Raw genomic sequence first — 27,990 nt, 5'->3', positions numbered from 1 at the left:
CGCTGAGTTCGTTGGATCACTGTAACAGCTTTCAAGTTTCAGACTTCAGTTTCTGTTCACGCCGCACGGGAGATTACTTACTGCTGTAGCCTGTTACTTCATATCACGTGAGATTTCAGTCTTCAGATTGCATACGTATGTTACATTGTTACAGTTTACTTCAGTCTTCTATAGCTTTAATATCTAGATTCTATGTTAGTATGTAACGTAAGTTGTAACCGTAATGGTGTAAGTTGTAACCAGTACCAATATTCCTTTAAAAGAGGACGAAGTCTTGTGCATAGGTGTATGCATAAGAAGACCAAGACCAAACTATTTGAAGGTGATTTAGGGCTATTTTGGAAGGCCTGTCACCAAGCTACAGTCTCTATTTAGAAGTCGAGATACCTGGAACAGTGATATCTAAAAGAAGTCTGAACCTGAACCTTCAGTGATAGTCTATAACGTCCAAAGCAGTTCTTTTTGAGTCATTCTGAGCACACTTATAAACTAAGAATCATAGTATTTGTGAAGATATAACAAGCCTATTCAAGAAGTATATGAACAGTGGTTGGTGAAGCCCTATTCAAAGGGTCAACTTCAGAATTTGAAGATTGTTGAAGTGAACCTAGTCTACAATGTACATATCTTGGAAAGCAGCTACAACTTCAAGACTCAAAAGTCCTAGACCTAGGATCTGGTCTACAAAAGAAAGCTACACGTAAAAGCAATTAAAGAAGGTCTCTGAGCAAGGCTACTATCTCTGACTCTCAACTTTCAAGAAGAAGGGTTAGTAATCTTAGAAGCTTCTACTACAATCAGTGATAGTCCAAACTGGCTGAACCAGTCAGTTTCTCTTCTGGTTTGGACAGTTTTTAAAACACTGGTTCACACTAGGACAGGCCTTTGCCTTGATTACATACAATTCACAGACCATGTCAGGAGTGATTGTTTAGCCTCCTCTGATGCCATCCAAGAAAATACAGTGCACTGTTCACATGGATGGCCATAAAAAGCCACACTGTAGTGGATATAATAACACATGTATTAAATTGCATTATAGATGCATTGTAATAGGTTAGCCTAAGATTGGATGCCCAAGTAAAAACACTGACCACTCTCCCAAATGCATCAACGTAAGATACATTATTTATAGAACTGCTCTCCCATAAACTACTCCTGTGTGCCAAGCATATACCATAATCTCTTACCATGCATCAACGATATCCCACAATCTGTAGCCTTCACAATAGGCTGCAAACAAGCCTTTATTGCATCAACTCAGAAAATGATTAAGAGATTTCTGTTGTATATTCATCATCACACTTATGCAAAGCACAATCAGCCTCAACCGTGAACCAATTTCAATTTCTAGTTCAAACTGGCATAAGAACACATAATGGCCATTTATCTACAGATGGGCATAAGATGGAAACTGTGTTAGCTGTGGATTGCTGGCCTGGACTGATAGAAAAAAAAATCAAGCATATTACGTCTAGAAAAACTTTGTGTGAAGATCAACTTGAAGATCTGTAGCAATCACTTCTAGAAGTAGAAGAACAACAGTGTTATCTAACCGTCAAACTTTTCAAAGTAAAAAGAGCAGCAAACAGTGATTAAAAATGAGTGAACACTGAACACTGAACAGTAACACTGAACAACAGTTTTTATCTTCATTAACAATTGTGGTTACTGCTGTAGGTAATCAGTGATATATATTATAAAGAAGATTAGAAAATGTAAACCTACAAGCCTTGTAAATTTAAAGTTTTAACTTTTTCAGTTTTCAGTTTTACTTTTGACTTTTAAGTTTTCACTTTCAGTGAAAAGTTTTCAGTTTCACTTGTCACAGACTCACAGTTCACTGTCACTGTTCACTTTTTTAATTTTCAATTTTCAGTTTCACTTGTCACAGTTCACTGTCACATCCAGAAATGACCAAGTAAATTTTTTTTAAATAGTAAAATACATATCTGATATTTGTCAATTTTCTTTTTTCAGTTTCAGTAAATGTCATCATCATTCATGGCAACTTCAAGTTCAGCCATGAATGAGGCAGAGGAAGTGGCACAGGAAACTGAATCAACCCAGAAAGTTGATCCAAAGTCACCACTTTGGAAATATGTCACTACTGTTGGGAAGATCCAAGGAGGTGGATCATTGGCATGGGTTTGCAGTGAGTGTAAAAAGGAGTTTAAGGGGTCATACACACGGGTTAAAGCACATTTGCTTGGGTTAAGAAACAATGGGGTTCGAATATGTAGTGGCCCACTTAAAGATAATGGGAAAGATGGAAATGGTTTAAGCAAGGTAAAAATTGCAAAATATCAGAGAGAACAAGACGAGGCAGATGCTAAAGCAAATGAAGCAAATCCTACCTCCCATTTAAAACACCCAACAAGGTTGGGAGCATCTTCATCAAAGCCTCCACTTTATTCTCATGGAATTGTTGGGTCAAAGCGGTCAAATTTGGGACCGCTTGAGAAGAGTTTTAATAATGATGCTCGGGAGATAGCAGATGCAGCTGTAGCCCAATGCATTTATGCAAATGGCCTTCCCTTTAATCTTGTGCGATCTCTTTACTGGGCAAAGATGGTAAAATGTTTGAATGAAGCCCCAAGAGGGTACAAGAGCCCTGGATATGAGAAGATACGCACCACATTGTTGAGTGCTCAAAAGTTATATTTGGAGGCTAAATTAGCCCCCATTCGTGATTCATGGCTCATTTCAGGGGTGTCCATCATTTCTGATGGATGAAAAGATCAAAGAAATAGGCCTTTGATCAATGTGATTGCTCAAAGCCCACATGGGGCAATGTTTTTGAAGGCAGTGGATTGTGAAGGGCAGATGAAAGATTCTCAATCCATTGCTAACATCTTGATTGAAGCAATTGAATTGGTGGGGCCTGAAAATGTTGTCCAGGTAATAACTGACAATGCAACGGTGTAGAGCAGCAGGCCTAATTGTTGAAGGCAAATATCAACACATTTTTTGGACCCCTTGTGCTGTGCATTCATTGAACCTCATGTTGAGCAAGTTGGGGAAGCAAATTGAGTGGATTCGAAAAATATTTGAAGAGGCAAAAGAAATTCAAGCCTTTATCACAAACCACCAAATGTCCCAAGGCATCTACAGGGAATTTGCTAAGTTGGAGCTCCTTAAGGTACATATACTTTAAACTTTAAAGTTTAAAGCTTATTAAATATTTCATAAATTCTAATTTGTGACTCTAAATTCAAAATGTCATGATTCGTGAATCATAATAGGTTATTAATATTCAATCAAATTTTGATTTTTCAAATTGATTGAAATTTGAAACATTGGCATTTTGACACCTGCAGGTTGCTAAGACTCGATTTGCTTCTCACATCATAGTCTTAACAAGGCTCATGCAGGTGAAAGATGCATTACAATCAATGGTATGCAGTTCTCTTTGGAATCAATGGAGGCAATCCCAATCTGATAGAGCACAAGCAATGAAACGGTTGGTTGTTGATGATGAATGGTGGGATAAGGTGGAGTACCTCTTGGCATTTACTAAGCCAATTGTGGATTTGCTCCGTATGTTTGACACAGATATGCCTAATCTGGGAGAGGTGTATGAGGGCATTGATTCCATGATAGAGAAGATAAGGTTGGTTATAAATGCCAAGGAGAATGACCCAGATGAAATCTTTTACGGAGAAGTAAAAGATATATTGACCAAAAGGTGGAACAAGATGACCACCCCATTGCACCTTTTAGCCTATGCACTGAATCCAAAATATTATGTTGCAGAGTTGCTACATGATCCAGAAAGAAGCGCACCAAACAAAGACCCAGAAGTCGCAGAAGGATTTAAAAATGCTTTTAGAAAGCTTTTTGTAGATCCTGAAATTGGGCTTCGGATTCGTGCACAGTTTTCTCATTTTGTGGGATCAGAGGGTTGGGGTTGTGATATTGAGTGTATGCAGGACAAAAGCAGATTAAGTCCAATTGAGTGGTGGAACTTCTATGGTGGAGCACTTCTACATATCCAAAAATTGGCCATCAAGGTCTTGTCACAGGTTGCTAGTTCTTCTTCAGCAGAAAGGAACTGGAGTACATATGGCTTCATCCATTCAGTGAAGCGAAACAGATTGGGCTCTAAGAAGGCTGAGGAACTAGTGTATGTTCATTCAAACCTTCGCCTTCTATCACACAAGAGAGATGAATACAAATTTGGGCCCAACAAATTATGGGACGTGGAACCAGAGTTGCCTGACTTGGATATGACATTGAATGCCATGTCTCACATGAGTTTGTTTGATTCGGAGCCATCACTGGGAATAGGTGCATCTTCAAGTGGACATGGCAGCGATGTTCCCAGTGCCACTTCTAGAGAGGATGTGGAAGTGGAACATTATAGTGGCATGAATGAAGACATATTTGATGATATGTAAATGTAATTTATGATGGTGTTTTAACTTTTAACTTTTAAACTTTTGAACAATCATATGAATTATGAGTAATGATAGTAGACTGCCCAGTGCCAGTCATAGTTCGTTTTGTACTTTCATAGTATGTAGCAATTAGTATGCATTATTAGTTTTGGACCTTGGTAATGATGGTGTTTGTGTAACTTGTCATGTTGAAAGTTTGAAACTTGATATTAGATAACTTGATGTTTGAAATTTGAAACAAAAACTTGATGATATGTTGAAACTTGAAACTTGAATCATGAATGTTATAGTGATTGTTAATGATGATGGCAATGTTGAATGTTTATGCCATATGGCATATGTTGAAACTTTGAAAGTTGAAACTTGAATTGATGATGATGAATCATGAATCATGATAGATCATAGATGATAATTTAGATTCTGAAATATGAATGGTAATATGAATTTTTTATTTTTAATATATATATATATATATATATATATATCTATATATATATATATATCTATATATATATATATATTATGTGTCGTTTCCTGCCGTATCGTATCCAGATTTTTTGAAAATTTGCCGTATCCGTTTCAAACCCCGTACCCGTATCCGTTTTCTGTTAACTTAGGACAAAAGCACATTTATCATGCTTAATCATATCTTTCAATGTGCATGAGTAGTTAAGAAAGCAAAAACAATGGTTTACAAGTTGATTTAATTAACTCCCCCTCATTCATTTCATCCCTATACTTACTAATTTCCCCATCCACAAGTATGTTCTAGTACTAAAAATCCTTCAAGTCATAAAGGCTCAGAGCATTTCTCTGACTTTTGGTGGGACCGAACCCTCGGCTTAATGACTTATGGACATCAAATGTTAGAATTCCCTTCATAAAAGTCATTTTCCTTCATTACCCTAATAAAACCTGTTTTCCTAAGGTTAAACTCCATTTGCTTATGAAAAGTAAACAAACTCATGTTAAATTCCATTTCATTCAAAATACCCACAAAAAGATTTTATCCTAAGTGTATGTGAAGAAAATACACAAATATTACATTATGCTTAGTGGTATGTTCACTCCACTCATTTCATTTCATATTAATTTTTAACATAATAATATAGCTCCCGATATACCTTTTCCCATATATAAATAAATCCCGTATATAATACCCCAACCCTTAGTTTAGCTATAAACTATACTTTTATCCCAAAACCGCCGAAAAAACCCTCTTAACTCACCACTTCTCGGTAAAGTTAAGATAATCCCTTCCTTAATTCGTCCAATCATTTAATCCCATGTTTAACTTGTAAATAATCTAAAACCACCATGGATTAAAGCCCTGTGCCCCCCCCCCCCCCCCCCCCCGAAACCTCTGCCCATTTCATCCGTGCAAATTTGTTACCTGATTGCCTTCGAACGTCAGCACCCAAATCCAATGATTCACAAACATATCGAGTTCACCTGATGTCCAACCTTTACTCGCCCGATAAAGTGGTTTTGCCCGGGCCCCCATCTGCTACGTGTCAAGCGTTAAGGTAGATCGGGTGACCTCGCCAAAATACCACCTCCTCCATAAAAGCGATGCGATGGCTTGGGAAACCACCTCCCCGCCCAACCCGAAAAACCACCCACTATTCATTTGTAATTTACCCGCCAAAAAGTGACCGTTGTTCAATAAAAAGGCCGAGAAGCCCTATTTCGCCTTTTTCACTCAATTTCTTTGTAAACCTCTGCAAACCATTGCGACACCTTCAAACGCTGAAATCGCCAATTGACCTCAATTTCACTCCTGAAGAAGTTGCAGAGACCCCAATCAAGCTCAGCCCATTCAAACTTCTGCAGTTGCCAAGAACACCAAATTTGAAGTTAATTCACCCAAATTCCAGGTATTTGAAGAGAAATTACTAGACACCCTTTCAATTTGAAAACGTTCAGTCTTTAAAGTGTTTTAATTAAGTAAAATTAATTGAAATTACTTTAAAAATTAAAGTGTGTGCCCAAACCCTTCTGAAAGTTTCCAAATTACCTTCAAACCTCTGATATAAACTTGTATTGTCAAATTCAAATCCACAAGAACTGAATTATCGCTGCCCCCATCGCCATGGATGTCAGACCAGTGACAACCCCCCATTTGGACCTTGACCACCTTCAAATCAAAGGCACAAGTGTCTATACACTCTTGCTTAAAATTCATTGTTTGAGTAAGGACAAATATCTAAACCATACTAATGACATTGGCCTTTGAGACTCCAATTTGCCCAAATACCAGTTTCCACAAGTACATGTCTTTCCTAAGATTGTCCATATCTGCCATGCCTGTTACATTCCTAGCCAGAGAGCTATAAGGTCCCCAGACCAAAAAATCTTGTTAACTATTACAGCTGAGTCAATCAATAAAATGTTGCAAGCCCAACTAGGTCCAAACCTGACCCCACTCTCCATTGGGGATTTGTTAGACCAGTACACCAAATTGAATCCATCTAGACTAGCCCAAATATTCCAAACATTCATTGTAGAAAAGTAGCACATTCCCACAGATGCCCCTCCATATGTTTCTACCATTTTCTCTGAAAGGGGCAAGCAAATTGTAACCATGATATCATGTATTCTAGGCTATACCACAGATGAATTCATTGATGAGCTCATCCTGGCCTTCATGTCCATTTTCACCACAGGAAAGCTTGCTGCTACTTCGTACAATTACGCCCAGTTCATAGCTGAAAGGATGCATGAACAATTTACTAGAATGCACAATGAGAATTCAAGTACTCATCTATACTTTACCACATGTTTTTGTATTATCAGTCAGACAGATTTCCCTTCACTATCCAGACGCTGGATACTAAAAGCCAGCCCAGGTCTGTTATATTTTGGACACCACTATTTCACAGGGATTCATCACAATACACCTACACAGACTTCATTGACTCTTTTGTCCATCTAGTCATGACCATGCTGACAGGAAGCCCTCCACCCAGAATAAGCCAAGAAATCAAAAGAGTGCTCTAGTTGTCCAAACAAAGTAAGGTGGGAGATTGGTACCTTTACCAAAATCACACCGAAATAAGAATCTATGGTTGCCAGCTTGCCCCGTACAAACTGCCCAAATACCTCCCCATGAGGTTATTTGCTCTGGAATATTATAGGCAGATAATGAACTCTGATGATATCAACTTTGTCTCGGCCAAGAAAAGGAATCAACTCAAGATCAAAAATCAGTTAGGCCCTTTTATTTGCAATTCTAGAGAGGCAGGAGAGGAAGCAGATCAAATTCTGCAACAAATGAAGTTTAAGAACAGTTTCATGTGGAGGTATGACCCTCAAGGTTTTATGACCAAACTAAGACAAAAGGCCAAATTGGGACCTTACATTCATCACCCTATACCAGAAATAGAAAGATATGCCAACCAATATAAGTGGTTGGAAAACACTCTCATAGACAAGGATAGTAAAAAGGTAGATGTTGAAAATACCTTGCTTAATCTAGAGAAACAGCTTGATGAAAGCTCATTTCTGCAAGTACCAGACCAAGAAGGAACCATGAGTACCCCTACTATTTTGCAGACTCCTCAAAATGAGGAAAAGATTCAAGAATCCCAAAAGGAACAAAGAGGGAGCCTCTAGCTCAGGTATGGACACATCCAATGTACAGTATGAAGCTAGCCAGAGCAAAAGGCCTAGGCTCAATCCTGTTTCAGAACAAGAAGACACGGAAGGCTCAATAGAAATAACTGATAATGAGTTAGACATGAGAAAAGGCATAGCTCCATCTGAAGAAACACAGGAGCCATCTACATCAAAAACTCAAATTCTAGAAAGGCAAATCAGTGTAGAAGTCTCCTCACTCAATAAGCCTTCTGATAGAGATAGGGACATTAAGGACAGGTTCAAGGAAATTAAAATGATAAATGAGAAACTGAAGGCACAATCCTATGCACAGTATCTCAAACTTACAACCCCTAATCAAAGTAGGTTGATGTCAACTTTTGACATCAAGGAAGGAAAAATGCAAATGTCCTTCATAAAGCCAATTGTACAACAACCAAGAACATCAGCAGATTTCATGAAGATAGACTTTGAAGTATTGGCAAGGGACATTCATCCGATTGACCAGATTGAATTTCACAAGCAGGTTGGAGAAATGATTTACTCCACCCTTACAGGAAAAGCCGTGGCTGCTCATCAATTGTACAATTCATTGAATAACATTTCAGCCCAGTATCAGTTGGAAAAGGCCTCCTCACAGGCCAAAGACACCAGAATCAAGTCTTTGGACGACTTGGTAATAGAATTGGGACATGATCCCAAAGACATCAAGGCTACTAAAGAATAATCAAAAAGAAGAATGATGACATTTCAGCACTCAAGAAACAGTTGAAGATACCTCAACTACAGCATCCCTAGACACAGGAAGTATTGGAGAGCCAAACAAGGCATGAAGAGTTGATGGACTTAGTTCTTAAACTAAATGATCAGTTGAGGGAGACAGAAAAGGAATTGGACAGCTTAATCCAATTAAAGCAAACTGATATTGGCACTACCTTAGTGAATGTCATCCCAGCAGTTACCATGGTTGTTCCTTCCACATTGGCAACCTCATTGGCTCCCACAGCTCCAATGGCCACAGCACAACCGGTTTCTACAACATCTACATCAGCAACAGGTACATCAGGTGATGAAGCAGCAAAATTGGTTAAAGCTATGGAAGAAATGTCCATACAGACCACAGAGATGAATAAGGTCAAAGAGAAAGTGACAAGCTTGGAAACTGATTACAAGTTTGCCAAAATCATGCACAAAGAAGAAGTGCAAAAAGCTACCAGGATGAGTGAAAGATTGAAAGCCTTGGAAAAGGACTTAACACTAAAAGAACCCCTTGGGCAGGCTAAGGAACAACTATGGGACAATATCATTGACTCTGTCAATGATATTTGGCCAACTATTCAGGTGATTTTTGAGCAAGTAAATTTGATAAAGCTGGCTACATAGGCCATCCAGAAAGTAAAAGCAGAATTAGGACAAATGCCAGAAGACGTTACCAAAATTATCCAATTCCTTAACAACAAGAATAAGTATGAGCTTCAGGAATTGGAAATAGAGGACAGAACATAGACAATTTTGGAGGTCAGAAAGGTCCTCTCCAAGAGGAACTTGATGCAAAACTTGGAGGATAAGTGTCAAAATATGCAGCTAGCAGTAGACAGATTTATGGCTAAGTTCCAGATTTTGAGAGAAAATGGATTACCCAATCCCTTAGTGATAAATGACAAGCTCATGACACAGGAGGATTACAACAAGAAAATCAAAGAGGTAGCAAAGGATCAGGTAAATACATCATCAATAAAGGCATTGCCAACAGGCAAAGTACTCTACCAAACATTTGAAAACTTGTTTTACCTCCAGCATGAGGTAAAACACTTGTTTATCAATAAGCCTACTTTTGCCAAATACACAGAGGCAAATGAAATATATAGAAAGATGCTAAAAATTCAATTACCTGATTCTGAAGCATGAGAGAAATTAACTGATATACTATAGAAATATGCAGTAAAATGGTTAATGTACAGTAAAAGTAAAACAGCATGGTAAAAGGATGTGGACAGATCAGCAGAGTCAAAGTGTATCAGATGAAAGACTAAAGTAAATGAAGCATCTAGCGTGAAAGATCAAACAACAAAGTAGCATAAAGGGGTAAAAATCAAAGCATAACAGCGAACAGAACCAAATAAAAGGGATAGCATGAAACAGTTCAATAGCTGTCTCTATCTTCTTGCAAGAAGATATTATTCTTTCCTAGATTAAATCTCAAATTAGTTTGAGATATTTTGTAATAAACTTTTGTATAAAAACTTCAAAATTCGAAGTATTAGGTGTGGACTCTCCTAGACATTTCTATAGAATTTTTTATCAGAAAACCCAGAGGGTTATTGTATCATTTGTTGAGCCAGCAAGCTGGATTGATGAATAAAGATCAAACATTTCAAAGGATTCATGTGTTAAGCGAATTTCAAACAAGTATTCTCATGTGTTGTTGTCATTTTTCTCAAGTTATTCATAATCTTTAATGTTTTTCCAAATCTAAATGTTATAACTGGAATAATACTTCAGAACTTGTTTAATTACACTCTGTCTTAACAGTTATGCATTTAAATGTTTTCTTCTGATATTTAAATTAAAGAATTCTTAATTGCTCTTTGGTTTAGATTGATTTCTTGAATATCCAGATTAAAGGATTCTTAATTGCCCTTTGATCTTGATTACCCCTTCATTCCTCATTCATTATCCAGGTTTGAGAACCCTTAATTGCTCTCTCACCCCGAGTGAAACCCTTTCACCCCTCTATCTCAAAGATCTGAAAAACACTTTGCTATCTTGCCCTTTGAACGTTCCCTTTAGTGAGTTAATCCAATTTTGCTTCCTTATTGTTTGACTCCATAGCCCAATGGTCTAAAAGACATCATTCTATCCATCTGTCTAAGCAGATCCCACCACCCAATCTCAAATACAAATCAAAAACCCTTTGAACAATCATAGCTAGCCTAAAAACATCTTAACTAAAATAAAGTTAAATTTTAAAGAGAGAGCCCTCTCTGAGCATCAGGAAGGCTAGGTCCCGATCTCCAAAAGCAGTTTGTGGTTACCTTTGGTTTTTCTTTCTTTTTACTTCAAAAGAATTATCAGAGTGATAACAAGATATACGCTTTTACATATGTAAGTGATTTTTTCATGTATATTCTTGTTATTAATTGTTGAAGTTTCTGAGTTTACTTAGAAACCCTCCATGCACTTTATCTGATTTATTCCTACCTAAATAAACACTAGTGCGTGCTCAACATATTATGGATCAGCAACTAAAGGAAACAGAAACAATCACACCATATGACACCATTATTTTTGGACCAATGTCCCCGAAAAAACCCAATGTGGGAAAATCGGTGCAGCTATCTGAGGGTTTTCTTATTAAGCAATATCAGAGTACAATCTGGGTGTTGAAACTGGCCTACCCAACAGAGAATTTCCTTGGTAGTAATACCTCTTAGTTTCTGACAAATCTCCTGGCTGAAACCATGGATAATCCTTCCAGCGGCTCCTCAGCACCAATCTACCCCAGAAACCCCAGCGTCAGCCTCTGTTTAGACAGCGTCAACCCCTCTCTGCCCAGTGTTGGCCCTATGTCACCCCAGATGGGCCTGCCTCAGCCTTAGGAGGCCGTGCATCAGCTCTCTAGCCCTCTACGTTAGCAACACTGGCCTCTCTGAGGCTCTGCGCAGCTCCCAACTGCCTTTGCGTGGCCCTGCGTGAGCCCTGGCTGGCTCTGCATCACACTCCCCAGACTACCGCACTGCTCTCCCAGCACTATCTCTGCCTCTCTATCTCTCTGTACTCAATGCCCCTCAACTGCAACTCTTGATCACTAATTCTATCTCTCTTAGCAAACCCCTCTCTAGAGAATAAAATGACTGATCACTCGGGTGTACTCTCCAAGTGACCCTCAAGCCTCCTCTTATACTTTTCCTGTTGACATATCAACTGCTGAGATTAAGTCCCTAATCAATGGCTAAAATTAGGTCTGGCTTGATCCATGTCTTTTGGACCATTCTAACATAGTTTCATATTAATCCACATTAATATTTTATTTTCCCTATGTTTAGACTTAGGGACTCCATTAAAAATATTAATTATTTTTATATCTCTTGATCTGTTTAGAATCTGCCCAAACCCTTTCTGGGTATTGGAGATCAAATGTGCCCAACCTCTCCACCAAATTTCGTAGCTAGAGCACATCCGATGCTACCCCAAATCAACACTCCCTCTTAGCGAGGACTATGCTCTAGCAATACTCCTCATTGATTATTACTCTGATCATCCGGCATCGGTACCTGTGCTGATGCTAGGCCTTCCTGCCCAACATCCTCTTCACTACTGCATCCTGTACTACTGCCCATGGTTCTGCCACTGCCACTGCTGCATCTGTACAACAACTCCCTCTGCATTCGTGTTGCTACTGGTCCTTTCTCCCAACACTGCATCCGCACTGCACCTCCTCTCATCATGTTGCATCGTGTTGCCCACTGCTACACTGCAACTCAGTTACTAAGAAGTAAGTAACTGATCTCCCAATCTAACCTCCCTGTTGGGCTAGAGACACCCACTGAAGCTGAAGCTCCCTCTACCGCTGACAAGTGCTCCCTCTCTGACCTTTGTGTTGCTGCAACAACTCCCTACATCTCGCATCGTTGCACACCTCTCTGTGCCATCCTACACTGGTGCAACACTCTTGTGCCTCTCGCACTGCTGCAGCCTGCTAGCCTCGCGCTGTCTCAGGACTCCTACACTGTAGCTCTCTTTGCCTCTCCATCCACATCTGTCTCACCCGACTCAGCCAATCCTGCTACTCCTCTTCAGGGCTCCCATAGCAAGTTCTAATCCAAGAGGCTAGGTACCTCAAGGATCCTGCCCCTCATCACCCGTAGTCCGCCTGACTACAGCTCAATGTCTCCCCACTTCTTCTCAAGTGGCGCGTGTGCACTCATGGCACAGTCATCGTCTGTCAAAACTTCCTTCTCTACCCTTGTTGGCGTTGCCTTAGTCTCAGAAGACTCTCCCTTACTCTTCTTCCTTGGACACTAGGTCGCATAATGACCCAGCTCCCCACAGTGGAAGCATTTGATCTTGGAGAGATCCTTCTTCTTCCACTTTTCCCGCTTTCCCTCAAATGCTAGGGCAACATCTTCCTCCTCCTGCTTGACTTGGATCCCCTTGCTAATGCTACCTGTCTTCGACTGTCGTCTGATCTCTTCCTGGCGAAGAGCCGCGCACATCTTGTCCCAAGGTGGGAGAGTCCCTCTGCCCAGTATACTCTGGACAAAAACCTCCCAGTCTTATGAGACAGCATTCAGGACTATCCTCACCATCAACTCCTAATCCGACGTGGCCTTTATAGCAGTCAACTGATCTCAGTTCTCATTCAATCCTCCGAGGAAGGTGTCAATCAGTTCTCCCTTCTTCATCTGATACGACCTCAACTGATTCTCAAGTAACATTCTTCTCTGCACAGAAGTATGCTGGAACAATTTCTTGTGGGCCTCCCACATCTGATATGTCGTTTCCTTCACGGCAATGTGTGGTATTACATGGTCCTTGACCCTGTCAAGGATGGTGCTCTTGGCCCTCGCCATTGCCTCCTCGTACTTGTCGTTATCATTGGGGTCGACTGGGATAGCTATAACCTTCAAGGCGAAGTTCTTGACACAATTTCTGTCAAGTACGGATAAGATTCTGGCCTTCCAGACTACGAAGTTCGACGCTCCGTCTAGTCTATCCTGGTCTCTTACTCCGTGTAGTGCCATGATGCTCTTCTACTTCCCTCCTGGAAGTTCTCTGTTTGACTCCTCCGAGTCTCTACTTCCCGTCTGGAAGTTCTCTTCTGGACTCCCTCCGAGTCCTGATTTCCCTCCCGGAAATCCTTCTGCCGCTTGTCAAGATGCCCCTTGTGCAACCGCACCACTGATCCAGGTTCCTCGGCTAGAAACCCTCGGCAGCAACTCCCTCCTCTTGGCCTTGCTCTGTCAAGTACTGTTCTGACTACAGTACCTCACCAGCTCCACCTGACAATATTCCTATAGCCTTCTAAACCCCAGCAACCGGAGGGTGAGAGCTCCTAGGCTCTACGCAATCCCGGCACTAGCAACCTAACCTCCTCAGCCAACTGCGTCAACCCTCCCAGCTTTTTCGTGGCTCTGCGTGAGGCTCCCTTTGCCTTCCTTAGCCTCTACACTGCCTCTTTCCGGCTCACCCTTGATGACGCAGGCACTGCGTCACCCTTCTCTTGTTGCTCTGCTAGAAATAGCTTATGTCACCTCCGAACAGCTGTTTTCTACTACTATTGCTCCACTAGGTTGAGGTCCTTAGTCCTCCTGTGATCTACAATCACGCTCTGATACCATGTTGAAGTTTCTAAGTTTACTTAGTTAGAAACCCTCCATGCACTTTATCTGATTTATTCCTACCTACTTGTTATTTTACTTAACAAGTTATTTACAATGTAAATATTGAAAATAAACACTAGTGCATGCTCAACATATTACAGATCAGCAACTAAAGGAAACATAAACAATCACACCATATGACCCCATTATTTTTGGACCAATGTCCCCGAAAAAACCCAATGTGGGAAAATCGGTGCAGCTATCTGAGGGTTTTCTTATTAAACAATATCAGAGTACAACCTGGATACCGAAACTGGCCTACCCAACAGAGAATTTCCTTGGCAGTAATACCTCACAGTTTCTGACAAATCTCCTAGCTAAAACCCCAGATAATCCTTCCGGCGGCTCCTCAACACCAATCTGCCCCAAAGACCCCAACGTCAGCCTCTCTCTGGACTGCGTCAGCCCCTCTCTGCCCAGCGCTGGCCTTGCGTCACCCCGAATGGGTTTGAGTCAGCCTTAGGAGGCCCTACGTCAGCCCTCTGGCCCTCTGCATCAGCAACGCTAGCCTCTCTAAGGCTCTGCGCAGCCCCCGGCTGCCTCTGCGTGGCTCTGCGTGAGCCCTGGCTGGCTCTGTGTCACACTCCCCGGCTACTGCACTGCTCTCTCGACACTATCTCTGCCTCTCTATCTCTTTGTACTCAATGCCCCTCAGTTGCAACTCCTGATCACTAATTCTATCTCTCTTAGCAAACCCCGCTCTAGAGAATAGAATGACTGATCACTCTGGTGTACTCTCCAAGTAACCCTCAAGCCTCCTCTTATACTTTTCCTGTTGACATATCAACGGCCGAGATTAAGTCCCTAATCAATTGCTAAGATTAGATTTGGCTTGATCCATGTCTTTTGGACCATTCTAACACAGTTTCATATTAATCCACATTAATATTTTATTTTCCCTAAGTTTAGACTTAGGGTCTCCATTAAAAACTTTGAAACCGGATTCGTCAATTTTTCATGAAGTGTCTAAATCCTACGAATCGGACACGATTCGAGGGAATCCGAATCCCAAAAACGTGACACGTCGTGTCCTAAAGGGACACGATCAAATCCCAGTCGTGTCCCATTAGAACACATCGTGCCCCAAATTTGGGATTCGAATCCAACAAAAGTGAAACTCGCAGGCTTTAAAAACAACGCATTCCTTTTTTATTTACCATTTTCTCTCATTCCTTTTGCAAATAGTGAGTTGTGGGTTTTCTGTTAGAAGTTTGGAGCAAGGAGCCAAGGGTTTGGAGCGCTCAGCAAGGAGATTCAAGCACCAGGTAAGCGCATTTGATTAGAGACATGGGGGCTAAGAAGCCCTATTCTTGGTAGGCAAATCATGGGGTAGCAAGACCTCCTCTTCAGCAGTTAGCCATGAGGCTCCTCTCTCAGGTGACTTCATCCTCTTGTTGTGAGAGGAATTGGACCACATAAGGGAATTTGTATAGTGTGAAGAAGAGCAGGCTTGAGCAATCCAGGGCAGAGACAATGGTGTATGTGCACACCAACCTTCGTCTTATTTACAAGCAAAGGGAAGAGTGGTTGAAGGGAAAGACAAAGATGTGGGATGTCTTTCCTGATCATATGGGTCTAGACAGCAGTGTTGATTTGGCATTAGCCAACATGGATCTCAATGATCCAGTGCTAGAGCCTGTTAGATTTTATGATGGTGATATTGTAGAGGGGTCATCCTCCACACCAACAAATGCAGAGGCGACTATGGATACAGGGGAGGAGGAGGATGCAGAGGAGAGCAGTGGTGACCACGATGATGAGGACATTGATGTTGATTTTGATGATGACTGAGGATTGATGACTTATGAGTCATGGGCTACCTACTGCCTTGAGGCTTGTATATCTGTAGTTGTTTTATATTTTCTAATTCTATTTTCCATTGGCATTGCACTACCTATGTAACACATTTTGATTTAATGACTTAATGAGAAAACTACAGTTGTCAGTGTCTTTATCTTACTATCTTGTCTTTCTCTTATTGGATCATTGATGAATTGAATATGTATTATGATTTATCATTTATGAATTTAGAATTTATGATTCATTGATTTATCATTTATGATTTATGTGGCAGTGACATGTATTTGAATTTTGTATGTACTATGCATGCTATAATGTTACTAACTTACTTTGTAAACAGTAAAACTAACATCTAGATGAACATCTATGTTTGAAATCAATGAATTTGTATAATTAATGAGAATTTGTGTAAGAAATATCTAATTATATATATATATATATATATATATATATATATATATATATATATATATATATTAATAAAATAATATATAATGAATCCTACGTGTCCTATTCCGGGGGATCAACGTGTCTGAATCTGACACTCGAATCCCCGTATCCTAGGAATCCCGAATCCCCGTGTCAGGTTATTTAGATTAAAAATATTAATTATTTGAATATCTCTTGAACCATTTAGAATCTGTCCAAACCCTTTCTAGGTATTGGAGATCTCATGTGCCCCAACCTCTCCACCATATTTCGTGGCTAGAGCACATCCGATGCTACCGAAAATCAACATCAACTTTAATACAAAAACGTTCTTGGGATTTTCGCTATACTAGGTCTAAAATTTACTGCTTTTCTTATGCGAAATTGTGAAAATTTTGATCCTTTATAGCTTTGCATCATTTCATGTATCATGTGTGATTGGGTGAATGTTCCTAGAGATTGTTTCTATTGAATACATCTTGATAAGTCATCAATTATTGCACATAGAAGTATAAACTCTTCTAGCAGCTACTCTCATGCCCTATTACCATGCGAAGTTGTCTAGGAGGCTCCTTGAACAGGTATAGTTCCTTTAAATCATAAATTTCATATTGACTCCATATTCCCCAAAGGATTAGGCCCTGATCCTCCATTGGTGATCACTCAAAAGCATATTTTTCTCACCTCTCTCTCTTTCAAGGCGTAACCTCCATAGGTGACCTAGGGCATCAAATTTCTCACAATTTATGCATAAAAAAAGTTTGATCTTTTGCGCACTATTGTGTTGTTGTGTCTACTAGAGGCACTCCAAATATCACAAATTTTCGACGATGGGATCTTGACATATTTCAAGCCCTAGCTCGAAGATCGATTATTTCCCTTCGTTTCCCATTGGCTAGTAACCTCATCAGGATCACAACATCAATTTATCAAAAGAAGATTCTTTCTTTGATCCCCTTCCCTTCCCTAATTAGCGCAAGTACATCCTTGGTTGATCAACTCCATACCCTTGACCTAACTTCAGGTCCACTTGGCCCTTTGTGGTCCCACTACTCGTTGACTCCAATTTTGAGACTAGGGGTTATATTAACAAAGCATACTCTCAAACCCTCTATCCTCCAAGGCCCTCTTAGCCCTTCCTAGGAGCCCATCACCTTGCTTCTAAAACAAGCAATCCATTTATTTATGTCTCTCTTATGAATAGGCCATAGGAATCACTTCTTCATCTTATCGTTGACCATATATTTCTCGTGATTCCATCATATCGGGTCTCCTCCCATCGACGAAAGTCCGTAAAGAGTAGGGAACCTTACTTGAGGTGACAGTGGGCTATCACTCCATTGTTTCCCTTGACCTAGTAGTAGCCCTATAGGATCCCCTCATAAAACCCCTGCTAGTTTGAGCAATAACAAGACCACATGGTTGGCTCAGGTGGTAGAGATAATGGCGCAACGAGCTATATGGTGGCTGCAAGTGGTTGATGGTTGCCGAGTGAGGACCATCTAGGAGAAAAAAAATCTCTTATATACACTACCCACAGGTGGTGGGTAACACTAACCATTTTTGCAATTTATAATATTCTTTTCATTTTGTTTCTTGCTTGTGGCCATGATATGCTTTTATCTTTCTTTTAGCTGCATAAACCTCTGGGGCAACATTTCTAGGCTCGACCCAGATACGTGGACAGGGGGAGGGGGAGTGTCAGTGGCAACTCAGTGCCCTGTGGACCCAACGAAGGAAAATGAAGAAATAGGCCTTGTAATCTGTGGAGGGAAGTGAAAAATGTGGAACGGGAAAACGGGGCCACGCTACCAAAATCTAGGTTTCCCAAATAATGCCCTTACTAAAGCGATATGCCAATAGGGGAGATCCCACGGGACTACGATTGAGGATTAACCCCCCATTTAAGGTGAGGGAACAAAACCATGATCAAAGCCCTTCCGTCTTCCAAGTTACCCAACAATCCATGCCCAAGATGCCCAAGAAAACAAGCATAAGCACCCAATTGCACAATGAAAAACATACCTTTTGGGTTGGATTGCCCAGCTTCTAACATATGCTTTTGACAAAAGGGTGAGGGGAAATATGACTAATGCAGGAGCAGAGATCAAATGGCATAACATATCGGCTACATCGGTGGTTGTCAGGGGTTGTTGGTTGCTAGTTGAAGAGATAACTAGGAGAAAAATTATCCTATGGGGTCACCCACTTTTGGTGGGTGACAGGGACCACACAATTTAGTCTACTCTCATAATGGGGCAAAGTACCTCCTGTAAGGCACTAAAGAAGAGTCGCTCCATTCATCAAGGGATCCTTGTTGCATAAGTGATATCACCTATAGAAAATCTCTCAAGATTAATTGAGATCACCTTCATTAGGGACATGAAGCCATTAAGGCATCATAGTGAACCATATGCAATGTTGGGAGCACAAAAATACTTCACAAAAAACTCAACTTCAAATGTCTAACTAGATCAAAATCTGTAAACAAGTTACCTCATTTATGTTAGGGATGATTAGGTCAACAACACTATTAGGTGTTTCCAGCCCCCAAGGGGACTAACATGTCCTAGGTTAGCCCATCAATCCATAGGTGTGTGTGATATGGTGGTCATGGAGTGGGAGAAACTTCAAGGAAAGTGCCATATGTTGATTTTTCTATAAGAGCATAGTAGAATACTATTTTCTTATCTGATAATTACTACGTAATGATCTTCAATCAATTTATCACATGCCACTGATATCATTGAGGAACTACACACATAAAATATCAATAGTAAATGCAACAAAAACAATAAAGATCATAGAAAAAAGCCTTGCACAATACATACAACATTTTTACCTCGAGAAACCCAACCTTGGGAGAAAACCCAACAAATTTTCTTCAGCAAGGTTTACAAATCAACAATTTGTCTAGAAACCTGTGCCAATAATCCAAGTTAACTAGTAAAATCTGGTCAAACTCATACTTGTCAACCCTGGTCAAATCACTTTTGAACTTTGAAGTCAAACTAGTCAAACTCCTATGACAAGCCCTACAACCCCTGTAGCCTACAACTCGGCCTCCTTCATACTCGGTTCTTTGTTGCCTTCTTCCCCACAGAAATAGTCCTCCTTGTTGACGAAAGTGTAACTAGGTTTGGTCTTCATAAATGTAATTTTGATCTTTCTACTTGTAAAAGAAAATAAATATTATTTTTGTCATTATAAAGAATGGTTTTCTTGCCCATTTGATAGGTCAAGCACATGTTTAAGTGCTTCTAGGAAAGTCAAAGAGTCAATATAATTTTTGAAAACCCAATGTCGGCATGTTACACTATGTAAATCTATGTATAAGAATCAACGAAATATGTCAAAAGAGATCCTCCAATGCAAAGACAAGTAACCTCTTCAAGTTGGCTCAAAGAAATGAATTTTTGGTGCACTTAAGGGCATTTCGGCCTCACTAGTTTAAGTCGGCCCAGTAGGAGGGACAGACTCCTATATATAGGGCCATTCGACCTCACAATTAGACCATCAAGTGATCTCTGAAATCAATGAAGAAGAGAGTCAAGGAAGAGGTGAAAAAGAGGAGCAGAAAGGTGCTTCTAAGGCAGTGAAGAAGGAAAAGCAGAAAGCGAGATTGGGAGGACTATTTTAGGGCCTAATTCTATCACACGTGCAAAGAAAGGAGGGAAATTCTGCAATCACATCAGATCCACAAGTGCAGCAACATAATAGAGTTCGATTGGGCTAAGAAGAGACTCCAAATAGGCCTCCATCTCAAGCGAAGGAGGTCCCACATCTAGAGAAGGAAGGGAGCAAGTAAAAAGGTCTATCTCAAGCCCTAGATCAGCCACACGTGCGAAGAAATCAGGTCTGCAGTAGGGTTAAGAGGATCAACCTCTAACTCAGAGATATACCGGAAGAAGAGCCTCATTCTCTAGTCTAAGTATCAAGGAGAAGGAAGATTGCCAAGCGAAGGAAAGTAAGGCACCAAAGAAGAGGTCTCTAAGGAGACCTAGGGTTTCTACAGTTGCCAGAAAAAGAGCGAAGGAAAGTGCCATCAATTTTCGGAAGAAGTGCGAAGAAAGAGATCAAGGTGCAGCAATAGGAGGAGGCATAGATTGAAGAACAAAAAGGAAGTTGCAAAAGAGAAATTGTGTCTTGTGCTTGGAGGATCTATTGGTCAAGGGTCTAGGGTTTGGCATTTGTCAATTGAAGCTTCAATAAGAGAAATTTGCAGAAGGGTTTTCCTCTCTAGGAGAGAGAAGTTTTGCCCTGGCTGAGAGCCAATATCTTGTGTTCTTGTCTCTTTTGTTTTGGTAATTGTTTGATGAAGTAAGAGAACACACTAATAATAATAAGAGAAGAGTGTGCTAATAAGAAAAAGTAAAAATTACCTCACAAATAGCTATCATCGTCAGAAGAATCTCATCCTAATCTAGATGCCCTTGATTCTTCAACACTCTTTACTCTTTATTTGGTTGTCCAAGAGACCTCAAAAGAATGAAGAAGAAACTTACTTGGTTAGTGATAAAAATGGAATCTCACATCATGTATTTATACTTGTCGAATGGGCTAAAATAAGCCAAAGGACACACCCCTTCACTTCACTGGGCCAACTTGATTTCTTGGGTTAACTTGCACTCCAAAAATAATATTTTTTATTTTAATTTCTTAAGCCGACTTGGAAACCTCTTTGGCATGCAGGAATACCTCTAGATGGTACAAAATATCAACACCATAATCATGAGACCAACTAATGGGGGTCTAACATCCCACGTGTAATGATGTAAGGAGGGAGAAATCGTGAAAACATGAGTTACCCCTTTCATCGGCCTTCTTTTTCCACCCCTCTAGTGTGCCTTCTACTTTAATGATTTGTTTTTATTTGGTGCATCGTTTAGGAGCTCAAGCTTGCTTTATTCTTTTCCAATACTTAAGATGTCGCAGTTTCTTGTTCATCGACGTTAGGGCATTCAAGAGTTTCTTTTTTTTAGATGAAGCATTAAATGCTTAAGAAACTAGGTAATGGCTAATGCGGGAGGTAGAACCCATGCTAGGTTTTTGTCTACATGCTAAAAAAATTCCTAGCCATCTTTTGCATTTTACATTTTCTTTCATTGTGGATTTATATGCTTTTAACTTTCTTTTAGTTGCATCAACCTCCGGGGCGAAGTTTTTGAGCCCTAACTCAAGGATGTGGATATAGGGTGTCACTCCCAATGACCAATGACTACTAACCTAAAAAATGGAGATGGATAATTGAGAGAGATGGAAAGTGGTAAGAATGGAGTACCTTGGACATGATATATCAATGACTGTCTCCCTAATAGTGCCCTTCCTAAACCCTATGGCCTCAGAAGAGGTCCCACTAGACTAGAGTCAAAGACTATCCTCCCAAGTGAAGTGTGGGAACAATGATACAATCAAGATCGGTCAATCATCTAATTCGCTCCTTGATCCATATCGATATGGCCATAACATTAAATGAAAGCACATGATTGTTAGAATGGTTTAAAGACCTACTAATAGATGACTCACCTTCCTTTAAGAAGGATGCCACATGGGAGAGAGATATGACCAAAGCAATGGGTGGAGAACTCTGTCATAATGCTATGTGTTGACCATCATGGGGCTACTGGCTGGTCAAATGAGGAGAAAAATTTTCTCCAAAGGGTTACCCTCTTTTGGTGGGTTACAGGTATACGGATTCATATTGGGCAAGTAGTGCAGCATACAAGAAGAGCACCTTAGGGTGTTTCTTTAGCTTGGAATCAATAATGATATCCGGGTCCATTACGAAGCAGACTTTCATGGCACTTAGCTCGATAGAGGCAAAGTATATGGCAGCCAGTACAGTGAATTGTGAGGCCATTTGGCTTCGCAAGTTGATGGAAGGTTTATTTGATCCAAAGTTGGATCCCATAATGTATTACTACGATAATCAAAGTTGTATCAAACTATTTGAAAATCCAGTTTTTCATAGTAGGTCCAACCACATAGAGAACAGATATCACTTCATTTGAGACAGGATTTAAAAGGTAGCAGTGAAGCGCCAATATATTCCCAATAATCAGCAAGTATCTGATATTTTGACCAAGCTCTTAGCAAAACGTAAGTTTGAAACATTTAGAAACAGACTTGGATTGGTGTAGAATTCCTTCCTTGCTAAGAGGAAGTGTTGAGAAATATAGCTTGAGTAGGAGCTTCTTGCACAAGTTAGGTGTGAACGTGTGAGAAGTAGTTCAAGACAACTTCTAGTGACCACTTAGTAAAAGTGGGAAATAATACCATCTTGTAATTTCACTTAAATAAATACAAGTGAAAGTCAAATTTCCTATATTCTTCTAGTCTTAGAAATCTAAATAAAATATTCTAGAGATTATAAAATATTAGTGAATTAGATTTGTTCTAATTTTAGCCATACACCTCATTGTTGAGATAAAGTGCTTGCTAGGATTAAGAAGATTCGTTGTTCAGATATGGGAAATTAGTTAATAGGATTAAGGAGATTAGTTACCTCTCCCAAAGCATAAATAGGACAAGATGGAGAAGTTGAAACACACACTAAAACACTTGAGAGAGGCAGAGACCAAGAGAAGAAGACACTCAATCTGAGAAGAGAAAGTGTGTCGTATCAAACAAAAGGGAATCCATACAGCAGCAGCATCATACAATTGTACAACAGTCGTTGATTTCTTTCTTCAACAGAGCCATAATTCTATTTCAGCAAGTTATACTTCTATGTTCTGTGGTATTTTGTTTACCATAGAGCTGCTAAGTTGCAGCAGATTGTGGACCATGTAAGCTTTGATCATTGGAATGACAAACTGATTTGAAGTTCATGTTGTTAATCATTTACTACTACCTTTATGTGATTAAATATTCAGATCTGATTTATTTAATTAAGAGAAAGGGCTTAGAAATTTACAGTAAATTGTTATCTTTCTGACATAATTCATATGTCAAATTAAACATTTGATCTAACTAAGAAACCAATACAAGTGACCCAAAAAGCTCCATTTGTGTTGCTTGATAGAACTTTTATACTTTGAACAACTTCAATAAATGTAAAAACCAAAGAAACCATCCTTATGATTAATTATTAAAGGCTAATAAAATATACCACAAAGTACAAGAGAGTGATCCAGTCCACAAGCAACATCTACCACTTTGAAATGATTCAAATCATATACAAGGGATGGCTCCCATGTGATGGGAAAATGCTTCTCCTTCTCCATATCTTCAAGGACGAGCTTTTCTGCAATCTCAAACCTAGAAGCATTGTTGACTGGACTCATTTTAGTTGAAAAGATACTTGAATGGTGTTGAGGCTTTTGCTCTTCCACAGATGCTGCAGTGAAACCTAACCTTCCATCTGCAGAATATCCCCAGGTATATAATTTCCCTTCATTTGTACATACCAAAGCATGGCCCCATCCAAGAGCCACCTGCAATAAGTAGATCAAGCAGACCTAGCATTAGCAAACAGGACCACACGAGAACCAACGTAAACCAGGTCATATATCAAACTAGCTGAAAACCATTTTTTTAACAGAGATTTATGACAGAAGTATGCCAATGTTTATACAAACCAAAGACAAAGAGGGCTTGCTAATGTTGCAAAAGCAGAAATATTACCCTCTTGTACTGGGGAATTGAGCTCAATAAATATATCATGGGCTTTAATGTCTGGCAACAAAACAATGGGGCCTTGGAGACATGTGAATCAATTCAGTGTGCTCCACATATCTTGAAACTTCAGGCCAATACAAGACATAACATAGAAAAATAGAGGTCACATATGAAAGACATTAAGAAAACAAACTTGTTTCCAAATTTAAGTGGTGATTTTGAAAATAAAATTGCTATTGATTTTTTCTGATTTTGAGCTATCCTAGTCTGTTTGCTCTCATTTGAATATTCATTCCAATTTATTTACAATATTGGATGCCAATGCACAACCAAGATGTTCTCTTATCGTTTAACAAATGGTGGAGGTTGAGCATAAACCTTCCAACTTCTCACTGGATTAGGTCACGTGACATACTATACAATGATTTTCCAAGTTCAAAGATAATAGATCAGGACTTGGAAGGACAGAGTGCTCACCTCTGTAGAGAAGCTGCCTCTCTGTTTCGCTGTTAGTACAGGGTAGTTTCCATTTCTATACACCCTGTTGTAGATGGGTTTGGAATAGGCATACCCAACCTGGAAGTCAGGAATAGGACTAGGAGGCCAAACAAACCTAGTAGATGAATGGAGGATCCAAAGGAAGAACCCCTAGGGAATCAAGCCAACTCACTATCAAACAATGCTAGCTGAGCTAGAAAGATTTGAGTTGGTAGAGGTGGTGCTACAATTTGGTTTTAGAGAAAAACAAGAAAGCAAGCAAAGGGGGATTGAGGATGTTAAACTCAGCACATTAGGAATATAAAAGATAGGAATCATAATAATGAAGAGCTCGAAGCTCCCTCCAAAATGGTCTAGGCATCCCGATGTTAATTTTATATAGCTCTGAATTCAAGAAAAGGCCTTGCAACTCCATAATTGAAGCCTGAAGGACAGTCAAGGGAAATCAAACCATACTTCTGAGCAAGAGAATGCCAATCCTTTCAGGAATGAGTGTCAAAAACCACTGATCCAAAGAATAGATAGATACAAAGCCTTAACAGTGTTTGGTCAGAGTGGCTCTCCTCTAAGTTGAGGGTTTTAACTTTTTGCTTGGTTAGTGATCTATCAAGGGATCCATACAAGGCATGGTTGGCCAAGTGTGGACTTTTAGATGGTCTTCATCATGTTTGCCATTGCTTGGAGATTATGAAGGACATTATTGGGAGTGCCAATTTGCCAAACGTTGCTGTAGATATATCAAGGATTGGTATTCTGTTCTACTTCATAGTAGGGTTTGTTGGTATGCTGCATCGTTTCGAGATTGCCATTCTCTAATTTGTCCAACCTTCTCTAGAATATAGCAGTGCTTATGGATTTTGACATTAGTTATTAAGCGGAAGATTTAGTGTAAGTCTGTGGTACCCTCAAATTTTAGGGAAATTTGGGGGGCGGGGGTACGTCAGGGTATTTATTTTTTTTTATATATATATATATATATATATATATATATATATATATATATCAGTGTTGAAAATATCGGTATTGGCAAAATATCGGCGAGGGTCCCGAAAACATCTTATCGGCAATATCGGCAAAATATCAGCAAGCATAAAAAATGCATAATATATTCACTTTTTTTCAGAATTTTAAACATATAAAGCAATAACAACATGAAATAAACACATTGGCACATAAATATGAAGAAAGCACTGATATATATATGATGTCAATTAGAAATGATACATCAAAGGCGATACCAAATCCTGCTGATCCCTAATAATTCTCCAATCAAGAACTCAAATGTGGAGAACCAATACAAAATAACACCACATATATAAAAGTATCTCATCATCATCAGTTATATGTAGCAAAACAAATAAAACTAGCAGCGATCTATCTGAAATCATTGCCCTCTCCCCCTTTTACGGGAAAACATGATGGGTTGTTTGCCAGGCCTGCCCCTAGTAGTAGAAGACCCTGGCCCTGCCTCTACACCTAATGTCAAATAATGAGTGCTAGGTATGGAGTTGTGCTCTCCTATATCTATAGCAGATGGTGTTGATGTTGATGCTCCCACAGTGTCCTCCTCCTCCTCCTCCTCTTGCTCCTCCTCCGAGTCCTCCTCTTGCTGCCCCTATTCTAATGGATCATCTGGCTCTAACCATGAAGGTGACTCCTCCAAGATGGGCTCCTTAGACTCCACCCTCCACTGAGACAATATATCAATATTGTCTAAGGAAATGGCATCTGGATCCATTGGTGCTTCCATTTGCCTCACTCGAAGTCGGATATTGTAATGCACATACACTAAATCATTGAGGCATGCGAACTCCAACCTGTAAGAGTGTCAAAAAAACTAATGAGCCTTGACTCTTGACACTTGAAGGTCATAAATTAAAAATTAAAAATTACAATAAGTGTAATTGCTCAACTGAAGGTTGGAGCTCAAAGTTATACCTGTTGCACTTTTTTGGTGTATTTTCTCAAATACACTCCAATTGCGCTCACACCCTGAAGAGCTACATGTTTGACTCAAGATTCTTATGGCCAATTTCTGCAAATTTGGTGCCCTTGCACCATGGCTTCGCCATCAAATATCTACAACAAAATAAAGAAATAAAAAATTCAAAATCTTAAAACATAATTAAACTTGCAAATAAAAGTTACATAATTGAATTTTAAAAAAATAGAATTGTAAGTAAGGAAATTCTAAATTGAAATTTCTAATTTCTAATGAGTGATGACTTGTCACTTACGTGGCATGAAGAGGGTCCTTTCCCTAATAGCATCATCAAAACCAAATAGGCCAACACAATCCCGATAAAACTGTATCTCGCAATTGATTTTGCTACGAAGCTCAGGATCAGGTACCATCCTATGAATATAGGAATGGAGCCCTTCCATCACCTCGCCATCGAAATCAAAGCCGCATTTGTATGAAAATGCGTGGTTGAGGAAGAGTGTTGCTATATGAATGAGTCGATGAAGCATCCCTGCCCACCGACTATCAATCACATCCCATAACATCATATGCCTATCAAGGCCAACAGAACCCTTGTCTGCATAATAAGAACGAATGGCCTCCTTGGCCCTATCCATGGCCTCATACAAATAAGCCATTACACGCTTCTCCCCATCTACTAATCTGAGAACCTTTATTATAGGTTCACTAACTGAGCATGCTTCTTCTACTCCACGCCAAAACGTGTCAGAGTACACCATTTTTGCAATGGCTCTCACGTCCTATCTCCTGCTATATCTACAATTACGCCAGTGATTAGACACAAACATTTGCTTCAACTCGAACTGACATCGAAGCAAAGACTGAAGAGTAATAAAGTTTGCGGCAAAACGTTTGATCGCAGGACGCCACAACACCTTGTTTCTAGTGAACCTCCTCATGAGGCTAAGAACAAAAGCATGGTTATAAATAAACATGGGGACGCTGCTAGCCATATCAACCACTTCCTTGATGAAGGAGAGTTTCCCCATATCCTCAAGCAGCAAATCGAGACAATGTGTTGCACACAGAGTCCAAAACAATGTGCGATGCCTTTCCATAAGCATCTTGCCGGCAGACACATAATTAGTTGCATTGTCTGTTATGACTTGCACCACATTCTGCACACCAATCTCCCGAATGAACCCATCTAACAACTCACATATCATTGTTGCATCTTTGATATGTTCTAATGCATCCACTGATTTAATAAACATGGTACCTTTAGGACAATGTAGCAAGAAATTTAGAAGGGTCCTACCCTTCCTATCTGTCCAACCAT

The 27,990-nt window shown here is 39.8% G+C and overlaps 1 protein-coding gene across 1 annotated transcript in view; it reads right to left on the bottom strand.

Annotated features, from left to right (window-relative positions):
* The window catches only part of RUG2 (Regulator of chromosome condensation (RCC1) family protein), a 211,656-nt gene that overhangs the window by 47,531 nt on the left and 136,135 nt on the right, over positions 1-27,990 (bottom strand). The window contains exon 3 of the mRNA XM_089424286.1: positions 23,721-24,045. Coding sequence (XP_089280412.1) covers positions 23,721-24,045 — 325 coding nt within the window. The remainder of the gene's footprint in view (positions 1-23,720; positions 24,046-27,990) is intronic.

Source organism: Pinus tabuliformis, chromosome 4_2 (assembly GCF_031772625.1).
Source record: "Pinus tabuliformis cultivar Carrire ecotype Pingquan chromosome 4_2, CPIR1, whole genome shotgun sequence".
NCBI classification, from domain to species: Eukaryota; Viridiplantae; Streptophyta; class Pinopsida; order Pinales; family Pinaceae; genus Pinus; species Pinus tabuliformis.
This window is presented reverse-complemented; position numbering and strand designations above follow the sequence as displayed.